At 39.3% G+C, this 13971-nt stretch overlaps 1 protein-coding gene across 1 annotated transcript in view; it reads left to right on the top strand.

Annotated features, from left to right (window-relative positions):
* The first annotated feature begins 428 nt into the window (after positions 1-428).
* Positions 429-13971, top strand: part of asap2a (ArfGAP with SH3 domain, ankyrin repeat and PH domain 2a) — a 94348-nt gene continuing 80805 nt past the window's right edge. Inside the window, exon 1 of the mRNA XM_065288469.2 lies at positions 429-989. Coding sequence (XP_065144541.2) covers positions 864-989 — 126 coding nt within the window. The 5' untranslated portion in view covers positions 429-863. The remainder of the gene's footprint in view (positions 990-13971) is intronic.

The following is a 13971-nucleotide window of genomic DNA, read 5'->3' as shown; positions in this document are numbered from 1 at the left end:
TGTATTAGATGAGGTGAGAGACAATTTGTTTTGAATGCTTTTACCCTCCTTATGCGAATTTTTGAACTTTATAGATATAAATACTAAAATAAAACAATCAATTTTGATTTCATGGTGACTTTAAAAATGTAAACATGCACTGCATAATAAAATGCAATGCATAATACAATATATTTTAAGAACTAAATGTTCATAAAAAAATCCACACAACATTTCTTTAAAGATTTTTTGGATATCATCAAAAAGACCTTGAATATCAATTTCTGTATTTACACGCACAATAAATTTCCCTTCTCCACCTTAAGAGAGGCGCACACGATCCTAAAGGCGATCTACAGACAGACCACGCCCTACTCCATTCCGATTGGCTGTGAACTGGCTGCTCCTGTTCCTGATTGGTCACCGCTTTCCCATTGAATGTCCTCCACCTTTACTTTGTCAATTTCTGCGCCTTCATTGAATTGCGCTGCGAGAGCTCTTATCGATCCGCGCGCTCTGCAGCAATCTCAGCACGACAAGATACACTACTGTACCTTAACAAATGACAAACGTATCATCTGATCGCTTTATCATCAAACGAGTGGACAGTATCTGCACTTAAACTGCATGAAGTGTGAACCAACACCGTGGGACAGAGATTTCCCGTCGTACAACCTGCACTTCTCTGTAGTTGGCTGCTATTCGTATTAATTTCCAACTTCTCTTAATCCGCCGAGGACGAAACACAGCGATGTTTGGACTTCAGGAGGCTCATCAGAGTTGCATTTCCTCATTTTATTGCTGAATTTCGACAGATAGGTGTACCGCAAACGGTAACTGGAAGGATTAAAACAGATTTGTGGTTTTTGCGAAAGGAAAATAAAATGCCGGATCAGATCACAGTGGCAGAGTTTGTGGCGGAGACGAATGAAGATTATAAATCGCCCACCGCTTCAAACTTCACCACCAAAATGACTCACTGCAGAAATACCGTAGCAGCACTCGAGGAGGTGAGATTTAAGTTTATTTAACCTGCTATTTTACGCGTGTTAAAGGCTTATTGTGTGGTTAGCAGACCACTGGAGTCAGCTATTGCCCCCCTTGGGTAACTTAAGTGAGTTATTGGGGAGCCAAATCCTCGCCCCTCTTTGTTGTTGCCACAGCCATTATCAGTCAAGTGTTGTATTGCATTGTCTCATCTTCTTGATGAGATATACAAAACTCTGAGGTAAAAGATTTTTGCTCATTCATTGCACATTAAGGTCAAATATGATGCTGTTATGGATAAACGCCACATTGAATGGAAAAATGTGAACGTATAATAGTAGAATAGTCCTAAAATGGTGCTAATAATAGTAATAATTGACCAGCACCTGTTATATGAAGGCACCTTACATTGAACCTATTGATTTACCTAGCAGTTATTGTCCACCATCAGACCTTTAGATATGTTGCTTGGCTTTCATAATATGTAAATGTAGCAGTCAAAAGTTGACAGTGTCTACAGTGTATAAAAACATTTAGTAAATGATTAAAGCCTCGCCCTGGTGAGATATAAATAGCTTTTCCCAGCTCTGATAGGCTATGCTGCTTTTGTGTTGTGCTGAATGGAGACAGCTTCCTGTGGGACCTCCATCATCACAGCTTCAGCTTATAGTCACCATAGATGCTGCAGCCTATACACTTGCTTTTAAAGTGTGAAGATATTACATTAACAATAACATTGTGTTGAGATTTTGTTTTACAGTATGAGATTGTAAAATGTTGCAGTATGTTGATAGCATGGTGCATTTGTGCTAGGATGTACCCGTGCAGTTTAGTCATACAATTTCTGTTAAAGAGCACCTATTGTCCGAATCACGTTTTTAAATTTCCTTTGGTGTGTAAGTTTGTACATAGTTAGACGCATGAACATTTAAGTTTACTCGCTTCATTCACTTGGGAAATTCTAGTCATTCGAGACATTCAAGCGAATATTCGCATTATGGGAGGGGCTTATGGGAGGGACTCACTTCCTGTTAACACGTCACTACTACAGCAAGGTCCTGATTGGGTAACGCGGCGTGAAAATCTGGCGAAGTTCAGATTTTTCAACTCGCACGTTTCCCATGGCAACGCTCAATTTGCGCAGAATGCACCATCTGCGCTGCAGGATGCCTAATTGCGTCTTTGCATTAGTGATAGACTGATATATCGGCCGGCCGATATATCGGGACGATATTTGCAAGTTTCATGTGTATCAGCATACGTGGCTGGCGTGTTCGCAGATTTTTTCCGACATTATTCACAGACAGAGTGCTGGAATGTGACTAAAAACAACGAACCTTTCCATGACAACATCGGAAGCTCGGCTTAACAGCTGATAATAGCTGGACAAAGCGGGTTTTTATTTCTCATCTCTATGGGGCAGTTTCTCGGACAGGAATACGACTAGTCCTAGACTAAAATAAATGTAAGAACTGTCCAAACTTATAACATCTCTTTTTAACATATCTTAAAATACATCAGTTTCCTGTGTTTTGCCTCAAAATGGACACAAGTAATGTTTTAAGTAAGGCATGTTTTACTCCTGTTAGCAACTGAATCTTTCGAACATGGTAAGGAGTGTCACGTTTCCTGCTGACATCAGAGGTATTCAGGCCAATCAGGACGTACAGATTAGCTGGCCAGTCAGGGACACAGAACTTATCAAATCCGTGTGTTTCAGGAAAAGAGCGAAATCTGGAGCTACAAAAATATACAGGATGTGGAAAATAATGTGTTTTTTAACCATAAACCATGCAAACACATTGTATTATAACAAATACACAAAATAATGTTGTTTTTTAGCAATGAAATAGGTGCACTTTAAAGAGATGATATACCAAAAATCCCTTACTGTCATATCTTGATTAATTTAAGCCAGTACTAGGTACTAGTTAAATTAGGATATTTAAATTATTTTTAAAAGCATAATTTATAAATAAACATTAGTGATGTGCATCTTGAGACACAACACTTGCACTGATCTATTTTAAGATATGTCAGATCAAGTTGTTTTCTATCAAGACAACACTAACATTTAAGATAGTCTGGAACTAGGTTTAAGCCCTGTCTGTGAAACTGCCCTTAGTCTTTAGATAGTTGTTACAGAGTATGTGTGTTTCCTAGGGCTGAAGAACACATGGATAATAGTATGGATACCATGATCCATACTATGGTATATTTTACAGTATTAACCTCTGAAGCTGCATTGTGCAAGGAACAAGCTGAAATCGAAGTTGCATTAAAAATGAGGGTAAACTACATGAACAAAATGTTTTTTTTTGGAGGGGTGAATGGTACCTTGAAAAAATTAGTAGACATCTAAAATATTGAGACAGATTAAATTTACAAAAATGAACAATTTAATGTATTTGGTGATAAGAATTTAGGTCTTTAATCTCTATTGTGTGTTTGTTTGCTTGGTTAAAGTTGGACATTAAACACATTGGTTAAGTGAATAATGTACTTTCAAGGTAATTCTGCCAATGGGTAACTGTGTACTGTCCTTGAAGGCACTCAGGAAGTCTACAGCTGAATGATTGTTTTTGGTTTTCCTCTTGCATGCTGTTTTTTTTTCACTCTTTAGGCTTTGTGGTCACTGCTTCAGGCACATAAATAGTGTTGTCCACCAATATGGAGTTTTGTAGCATCATTGTAAGTTTGTGGGTTTGTGTTTTTATTTTACACTGGATACCATCAAGGATTACTGTTGGAGCTAGCTTGTTGTTTTTGAGAGCAACTTTTTGCATCTCGGTTGGGCTGCAGAATAATCTTGCTTAGTTTTGTCTTATCACATTTGAAAATGCCTCTCTCAAGGGTCTTATTGTTCCAGCCACTTAAGAGACTAATTTACTTGAAGCCTTGTCTGATAATCAACAGGACAAGATAGAGGGACGTTTTGGAGATTGACGTTTTCCATTATTTCCATTTAAAGCAATTTAACTGGATAACAATTTAGGATAGCAGTTGTAAAACTTGGCACACTAAGGAAATTAAGCAAAGCAACGAAAAATACTTGAATTGTTTCAATGGTACAGTGCGGAGCTACAACACAAGCCAAACGCATCCTACTTTGGTGTCAAACCTACATTTGTCCAAACAAATCGAACTTTTGAGTTTTTCCAATACTTTTTATTATTCCAATACATCTGCATTTTAATGTTGCTGCATTTTTAGCATTAGTAAATTGCATCCTCAAAGTCTTATGTCACCTTGCAAATGTGTGTTTTCATTTTAATGCACTCTTTCATGCACATTTTTTGCTGGGAAAACATATTGGTGCTTTTAGTTTAATTGTCTGTCGCTCTCATGGAGTGGCAGTTTGAGGTTGATTTATGATTGGAGGTCAGTTAAGGGCATTGTGTTCAAAATCAATAAGCATCAGTGCTTCATATGATCTCTGAATCATCTCTCCACCACAACACAGCCATAAAGACATGATGTACTGCTGCTAGCTGCAAGGATGGATCTGAATGACTGATTTTGTTATAAAAATACTGTCAGACATCCTATTTATAACTTTTGTAGGCCAAAAACATATTTGTTTTGTATTTTAAGCTAATAGTAGCCATTATTATACGTGACCAGTCACGGAAAGTAGGGACACAAGTCGGATCTGGGCATTTTGAGTTGTTCACAGATTCTGAAAGTGCAGTTTCTAAGCTTTCCAACGATGTGTAACACATGGAAATCTGATAAGATTTGGAGAAGTTGTGGCCATTTGAATATAGGAACTCAGAAATACTCAAACCGAGAAAATCGAGACGAAAGGGACTCTTCTTTTCAGCTGGGGGAGACAATAGGGCTCATTTACATCTCATTTAGCTAAGCCATGCCCCCTGTAAAACCCTTTTTGAGATGTTCTAGCATTATATGTAGTATTTTATGACCAAATGACAACCCGCAAAAATAAACATGACTCTTTTACCTTTGTGGGGATCACAAGTCGAATCCAGTCTGTTTCAGATTATCCAATGTCCATATTTGTCCACAAATGCGTATAATCCGTGAAATATAGATTGTTTACATCAGATTTCGCATGAATGTCTGGTAATACAATATAATATATAATCTGAAGGCTATTTAAATCGTAACATGTAAGGGTATATGAGCTTACATTCCGTTAAACACATGAACCCGCCTTCAAAGTTTGTATTTAAAATAGGGAAGTAGTATAATAGATCATCCAAACAGCGCCGTCGAAAACGTGACATCCTTTAGAGAGGTTACCAATGGCTCGCTCGTTCCTCCATCAGCCAATGACTTCATGGAAAATATTGATAGACAAAACATGTAGCCAATTATATGAAGAATACAACTATATCTGTGTAACTTCTGTGTGTTTGGACTCATGCTGCGCTGCAAGAACTGACATACAGATGACGTCAAAGTACCGCGAGAGCGAGTCGAAATTAAACTACTCCGTAAGATTTCTTGAAGAGCTCTCGCGGTACTTTGACGTCATCCGACTGCGGCGCCGCATAAAGTCAGTGACGCGGCTGACGTACGATGCGGCTGACTGTTATTTGTTCCGCCCCAGCTTCTTTTGTTTTTCTTTTGTTTTGTGCGCCCGAGCTTTACAGTCTGGGGAGACGCAGGCTATAAGTTTGAAAAAAAAAAAAAACTTAGCAAACATGTCTGAGGAACAGGGCAGCGCGTCACTACAGTCACGTGACTTCACGCTCGAGCCGGAAGAGAAGACAATGCTGAATAAGTCGTAATTCTGCTATTTTTGGACCAAACTGTATTTTCGATGCATCAACACAATCTTACTGACCCACTGATGTCACATGGACTACTTTGATGATGTTTTTATTAACTTTCTGGACATGGAAACCATACATAGATTTTCAATGAAGGGGAAAGCTCTCGGACTAAATCTAACGATAAAACATCTTAAACTGTGTTCCGAAGATGAACGGAGGTCTTCCGAGTTTAGAACGACATAAGGGTGAGTCATTAATTACATTATTTTCATTTTTGGGCGAACTATCCTTATTTAGTAGTCACGCTGTTCCCTTTGTGGGCGGAGGCGAAAACACAAGCTTATACAGTATGTAAATATACACACAGACAATGACGCCCCCCGCTGCACGCTAGAATCTCCGGAAAAACAAGCCTATTTTAACAGCAAAATGTACGCTTTTAAATATACAAAAACTGCTATCTCAAACATGGAGAGGCTTCTTCGTGATCTCAACTAACAGATTCTGCAATAAAACGAAAATCACAAATTTCGAAAAAAAAACTTTGTTTCTCATTTTCTCGAAACTTGTGCTGCCGACTTGAGTCCCTGGTTTCCGTGACGGGTCACATACTTAGATAGATGCATAGTACTGTTTGATTAGCATGTATTTATTCTAAGATGTCTGAAATATGTTCCCAAGACAAAAACCACTAGTTTTTCTGTCGCCAAGTTAAAAAATAGCTAGGAGGTTAGTCTTCATATCCCAGTTTATGTTTAGAAAGTGTTTTAAACACATATGAGGCCACAGTGCTTCCCACCCTTATGTGGCTTGATATATCTTGATATGCTTCCATTGAAATGTTCACAGTGTGTTCAGCCCCTTTCACACAGGGTGTTAATCCCATAAAATTGCCTTCAGTGCATTTTTCACAATCTGTGTGTATCTAAATAATGTAAAGGTTTAGAAACATGAATACGAAGTATAATTAAGATACACAATAATTTTAATGAAAGCAACAGTCAAGAAACAGCATGTCAACATGCATGAAAAGGGCTTTAGGGACGTCACAAAGGGCGAAGTATATTCCATTTTTTACATGTATGCAAGGGTCTGTGCACCGCTGCGATTTTGTTTAATCCTCATGTACATTGTACGCATAAGGTCCCGCAGGATATGTATTGCATTATGTCGGAATGTGCATGCATCGAATGTCTGTGTACATGTACAAGTCAAACGAACAATACTTTCCAAAGCTGTGCATTCGACCGTAAACGCGCTGATATGATGTGTGCGTGAACAGAGTGCATGCAAAACACGTTCACAGAAGCAAAAGTGGAGCAAAAATTTTTGAAAAATTTTTATGAGCATGGTCGCTTAGTTTCAGTTTATATTTTTGGTAATTTTTTCATTCTGCCAAAACCAACGTTCCAATTTTTGGCCAAAAAGATCACCTGAAAAACTGTTTAGGTGGCCTGCGTTGGTCTATTATGCCTGGTTCCTATTACAAGCTGGTTAGGCTGGTTCTTGTTGCAGGTAGGACCAGCATGACCAGTGCATCCATATTGGGTGCTGAGAAAAATGACAGCAGAGACTCGCCCACAGTCTCTACAGACCACCCCCTCAAAGTAATTAGGACAGAAGCGGTCAAAAGTGGAAAAAGAGACAGATTTAAAGTTCCAGGTGTAAACAAAATGCGTCTCTCTCATCCACTTGTGATCTGATCGACGAAGACAGTAAAACACATCTTAATATACCAAGTGTAAACAGCCCCCTAGTCAGATGTGTGAAGTCTGATCTGAGTTGTGATCCTTACTGGATTTCATAAAGCTTATCAATCTTGCACAATCAATATTGTGCATATATATATAATTCACCTCTTTTTTTCACAGATCATCGTTACAATCCCTAAATTTTGTTTGTTTTGAACATGATAAATAAATAATACTCAGATTAGACACTGAAATTTAAAAAAATGCATGTAGATTATCAAGTAAATTTATGTAGTTGTCCTGCAAAACAGTCGTACGCTATGAAACAATCAAGCTCAATATCTTGGATCCACCTTGGAGTCACGATCCTTTCCCGCCAACTTGGATGTCTTTATCCTGCAGTGGCTCGCACGGTAAAGGCCAAAGGTTCCGGAGTTCCCAATGACACGTTTGAAGAGTGAGTTTGAGGAAATCCCTTTAATTGGGTGGAGCAGCGTGCATTGATCTGCTGGGGTTCAGAAGTGCACTGGCCTTTGTTTTGTTGAGTGTTAATGGGGGCAGGGAGGCCCCGGTCCGGGGGTTTGTCACAGATTACCAGAAACTACTCCCCTTTCAGTGCCATTGTTAACTGTCAAGCTTTACCTCTTCATTAATGAAGTTCCCGCATTGATTTGTTGATGTGCCCTTTAAGGATGGTTGTCAGTTCCCCTGAGGTGTCTGATAATCATATTACACTGTCGCTTTAACCAATGGCGAGCAGCTTTGTAAAAGATTTGAATGCCAGCTTTAGTGTAGGAATTAGTAATTACTAATATTTCATGTTTAAAATGTGTAGCTTGTCAATATTCACGCTGAAGCTGAGAATTAAAATGCACGCGTATAGTTTCTAGAGAGAGAAATCACAGATAAATAGCAAACTTCAGACGCTTTTGAAAAAATACGTCATGTGTTTTTACGAGATATTTACGGTATGTGTGTGAATGCACGCACAGATTCCAGAAAATCATTGGCAGTGTGAATGAACCACAAATCTAACGATCCCGGACAAATCCCAGATGCATGTATTTTCCATAATCACTGTGTCAAAAGGGATTTATTTGTGGGTCCTTTTGATCTTTGTGTCTGTCTGTCATGTTTCTTCTTCACACTTAAGGCCCGGGTATACTTTTTTTCCGCGTCCGCGTCCGGCTCGCGCGCGCACGCGTCCGCGCAGCTTTCCGGGTATAGTCCTCGCGGCTACACGCGGATGGCCGCGTTCGACACTATACGCAATACATATGATTTCTTATTCAAATTATTAGTCTAACAGGCTGTCAGGGCAGCACTGATTTGGAGACATTTACAGTACATTATAACATTAGGATAGGTGAAGAAAAGTAACTGATCCACCATTGCAAACACAGTTTAGAACAAACAACAAGACAACAAAGAACAGGAATCAAACAAACATGCTCCAGAGCTTTCTGTTCTTGGAAGAAGTAAAAGTTAAAGAAGAAAAACGATAGTGTGTGTGCAAATGCTGTCTATTTCCTTTGTATAATTGTTTATAGTGGAGTGTCCTGTCTAAATATTTTCATGCGCATGCGCTGTCGTACGCGGACTGTACGCGCACTGTCCGCGCGGTCTCAAATTTTGGGCTGCACGCGGACGGTCCGCGCGGCCGGCCGCGGACCCTCCTGATGACGAAAATGACGTCATGCGGACGGCGCGCATACGCGGACGTCCCGAGTATACTTTCGGCTTTAGTCTCACATTGATTAATGTTTTTTTCACCTGCAGCTGTTTATTCCTTATACTAAAAATCCATAATTCCTGAAATAAAGTGTCTTCAGGGAAATTTTTATATTGTACAAATGCCACCTGCAAGGCCACATTTGGACAGGCTCTCTAGAGGTCTGCAGCGCTGCTATTTTTACAGCAGCTGAATTTTTAATGCTGGCGATGCTGATGCTGAAAGCTTGTGCAAAAAACAAATCCTGCAGAGTTTTTTAAAAATGGCTTGGCTTTTTGTGGTGATTCAATAATGTGAATGAGGGCTGTCACTTTTGAGAAAAATCAAATTCGAACGGATTTCGAATATCATGCAATGTATCCGAATATATTACAATATCTAGCAACCCCCCCCCCCCCCGTGCGCATAAAAAAACCCACCGTAATGGAGGTTCACAAAATTATTAACAGTGACAGTCATAAACAGGGTTGTTTGGATTACTCTTTTACTTAATGTTTGAAACAGCAGGTTATCAACTTATGAATAACAAACTTATATATATAGAAAAAACGATTCAGAACAGTTACAAACAATAACGTGACAACTTAAATAGCAGCAGGAGTATATGCAGACCCAAACGGAATTCGCGCCCGCAGATTTCGGCAGAAAACTCAGCGGAATTCGACGGATTTAATGCCCGTCATTGACAAGCACACATATCCCGCGCTTGAGCGTGTTTGTGAGAAGTAATCTCATTGACAACAAGCACACATACAGCCTATAACCCGCGCGCTTGTGAGCCGTCATTGACAAGTGCATTATCTCTGCGCGTGCTGTTTGCTTGACCGTTTTTAATGAGAGCACAAACCCTTTGATACTTCAGATGAAATTAAACTTTTAGATGAGTTAAGCAGATCTCACTTGTCGTCTATGTGACGCGCGACAGTCAACACATCATCATTTCAAATCCGTTTACAAGACAAATGCTGTTGTTGTTTAATATAAAGTTTACATTGCATTGTAAAAATGATGAAATTATCTTCATACATGCTAATTTCATAATGCGAACGTATTAACACAAGCTTTTTATTCTGCTATAATATTTAACACTATAAACAATATGCCATTTTATATACAAACTATAATTCTATCTTGACATGCACATTAGGTTCATTTTGGTCCCATTTGATTTCCTCTTGTGCGCACAGTTGCTGTCGTCGGTCTCACTCTCAGCCTCCTTCCTATTACGAGGTGTTACTGTAAAAAATGCGCCACACATGGCATTTTAAAAACCGGATGGTTTATTTATAGTTCGAATACGGATATTTTACGTCATCATTCGAATATCGAATAAAAAGTGACAGCCCTATGTGAATACGGTAAATCGTTTATTTTGTCATAATGTGGAGAATCATGTTATGTGTGTCAAAATGATGCATTACTAAGCTATTTTTATTGAATGTAAGTATTTAATTTTTCACAGTATTAACCAGGGTTTTCCGCAGAAAATTTGTTAGTTACGGTGGTAGGGTTTGACGGGTGGGCGGGGCCGGGGGGCGTGGCAATCAAAGGTGTCATGATGAAAATAAAAATATTTTTATTTAAAACACTCAAATAAAACTTAATTTTGAAGAAACTATGACAGAAAATGAACACATACTAGATTATTAATGAATTAAATGTTTTTAAAAGATACCTCTAACGGGAATTGCTGCGTGGTGAAACTAAAGGGTTAATAAACACAAACTAAAGCAGATGGTGTAGAACGTCTGGTGAACGATGATAGATAGCGCAAAGATTGTAAGAAGTGATGATTTCCCACTATTAATTACATTATCTTAAAGAAGTGTAACTACTGTAGCATGTAAATAATTCACATAAATAACATGAGCAAAGAGCGCTCAACAATTATATCTAATCAACAGGCACATGCAACCTAGCTAGCAGGTTGCTCAAACATCAAAAAAGTAAGCTAACTTACTTTAAATTTGCAAGAACTATAGACTAATACAATAACAGGCTAAAATAAACCCAACGCATAAGTCCACTTCTACAGTTCTCACGGACACAAGTTTTACCAACTGGCTATCCGGAAGCGCGTCCGAGATGCACTTGACGGCCATTTGTGCAGCAATTTTTTTTTTGGGATGACCAAGTTAAGGCAGTAGGGTTTCCCAGCTTAGGCGTGCCGCCCGAACTGCAAAGTGCTGCGGGAAACCCCGTGTGAATGTACCGTAACTCTACAAATCCCAACCACTCTGAAGCGGCACCAAACTCCAATGAAAATCCAAACCGAGCTACAGTAGAGCGAGCCCAGCCGTATTGTACCGAGCTGCGTCAAACCATACAGTGGAAAGTGACATGAAGGGCCACATCTAATCCCTAGGATATGGAGAGTTTTCAAACACATTTGGTCTTCATTTCTTCACTGTTTAAACCTTCATCGGTCTCCTGGAGTTTACACACTCTCCCTAGTAGTCTTTCAAATTAAGAAGCAGATGTTAAAACGGAAGCCAGTGTCTGTCCTTATGTGCATCGCCTTAAGTTCACTTATAGTTAAGTTAAAGTTATATTTTAAAACATTAACCCCTGGTTTCACAGACATGGCTTAAGGCTAGTCATAGACTAAAAGACATGTTTGAGCTGTATTAACTGAAAATAACTTGCACTCCTCAACATGCACACCGGTCTCAACATTCATACCATCAGAAACATCTTTTTCTATGTTTATAAATGATGATTAAACATCCAATTTAACAATTTAACTAAGGCCTAGTCTGTTAAACTAGGCCTAAGTTTGACTTCAACTATTTTCCTGTTGTCTTGCCTGAATATGTATGTATATATGTGGTGCCTTGTGTTTATAGCTGACCGTAGGTTTTACGGTCAGACCAGTACGTCTGGTAACACTGTCATGTGCTCGACCCTGAAAGACATAAAATAGAGGATTCTCTTTGAAGTGGTCAGTGCAGAGCAAAAGGTCTTCCTGTTTGACAAGTGCTGCCACTAAAGTCAAATGGACTGATCTACTGATGAGCTTTCAAGGAGAGGAAGCAACAGAATTATGTTTGCTACTCATCATCACAGATTTCACATGTTCATTTTGTAAATTTTTTTGTTCTTATTGATTATTTATTGAAATCTGCCAATTGCATGTTAAAATATTTCAAAGTTTCTTAAAAGGACTTCAACCCAGTCATGTAGTGACAGTAGCTGCGTTTACATGGACATTTGTAATGGTTTAAATGTTCAACTTCAATCTGAATAAAAATGCTCCATGTAAACACCTCAATCGGATTAAAAAGAGCCAAGCAGATTAAAAATCTAATCCGCTTGAGAGGGGTGGTTTATACCTTTTGTAATCCGATCAAAACTACATGTAAACACTTGATCGGAAGGATAACTGAAACTGGGATGCTCTGCGCATGTGCAATCTTCCTCTTCTTTTCTCTTTTTAATTTTCCAAAAACTCCAAGTCTGGACAAAAACTTATGGTGTTCCTGATTCACAACCTGCGGATGTTTTTCATCGCTAAAAGGGAGTTTGGGAACTTGCAGCAAAGCACAGATGACAACAGGTTTCAGGGTTTCCCGCAGAAAATTTGTAAGTTAAGGTGGTAGGGTTGTGCAGGTGGGCGGGCTGGTGGCGTGGCAATCAAAGGGGCGTGGAGTACGCGTCATGATGAAAATATTTTATTTAAAACACTCAAATAAAACTCAATTTTGAAGAAACTATGACAGAAAATGAACACATACTAGATTAGTAATGAATTAAATGTTTTATCAACAGGCTAGTTATCCTCCAGACAGTGACGGACCATGTCTTTCTCTCATTTCGGCCATGTGGCGTTTGGTGGAATTTTTTTTTGGACGACCTAGTTAAGGTGGTAGGGTATCCCAGCGTAGGTGGGCCGCCCTAACTGAAAAGTGCTGCGGGAAACCCTGGGTTTACTCAAGACAGCACAAGCTATCATAAAGGTAAAGCTAATCTTTATAGCGGTGACGCTGGTAGTGACGATTCTCTCAGACCAATCAGTGATCTACAGTGTTTTTTGCGTCACATTTTGGTTTCAGCTCGGGTCGCTTGGAACCCAGACTGAGGTGGTTCAAAAAAAGTATTGGGTACTACGTACTGCACCCAGTGGAAAAGCTCCCAAAAGTAAGCTGACCCAAACCGTGGGGTATTATGCAATGGAAAAGCGACATAAATGGTTTCTTCTATGGCATCAATTTAAAGAACCTTTTAAGCAGAAGAACCTTTAAAGAAACTTTATTTTTAAAAGTGTCAGTGTGTTGTGCTTTTTCCTTTTGTTTTACTGTCACACGCACGCACGCACGCGCACACACACACTGTTGAGTTGAACTGCCAGGAATAGTTTTCAGTATGTTTTGTTTTCCTTCATGGGCAATTAGTCCATAATGTTTTTTTATACAGGGATGTCACACTCAAATCTGTGTGTGGGTGTCTGGGAGTGTTTAAACCCTTTTGGCTCTGTAGTTACCTCTGTTTTTATGGAGCACTTAAAAGCAGTCTTCGGGGATAAGGTGTTTGTTAAGGTTGTTTGTATGACACTGGTTGCTTAGGGCAGTCCCCTGACACTACAAGAGGAGAATCTTAATAAAAGATTAGAGTTAATAGAGCGTATTATTTAGTGAAAGTGAAGTGAGTATTTGCCAATGTATGGTAACCCATACTTGGAATGTGACCTCTGCATTGAACCCATCCAGTGAATAGTGAACACACGCACTGCAAGTCGTGAACACACAAACACCCAGAGCAGTGGGCAGCTATAGGGGAGCAATTAGGGTTAAGGTGCCTTGCTCAAGGGCACCACAGTCGCAGCAGTTTCACTGCTGCCCTC

This window comes from Paramisgurnus dabryanus, chromosome 17, assembly GCF_030506205.2.
Source record: "Paramisgurnus dabryanus chromosome 17, PD_genome_1.1, whole genome shotgun sequence".
In the NCBI taxonomy this organism is placed as follows: Eukaryota; Metazoa; Chordata; class Actinopteri; order Cypriniformes; family Cobitidae; genus Paramisgurnus; species Paramisgurnus dabryanus.
The sequence above is the reverse complement of the archived record's forward strand: the minus strand, read 5'-3'. Positions and strand labels throughout refer to the sequence as shown.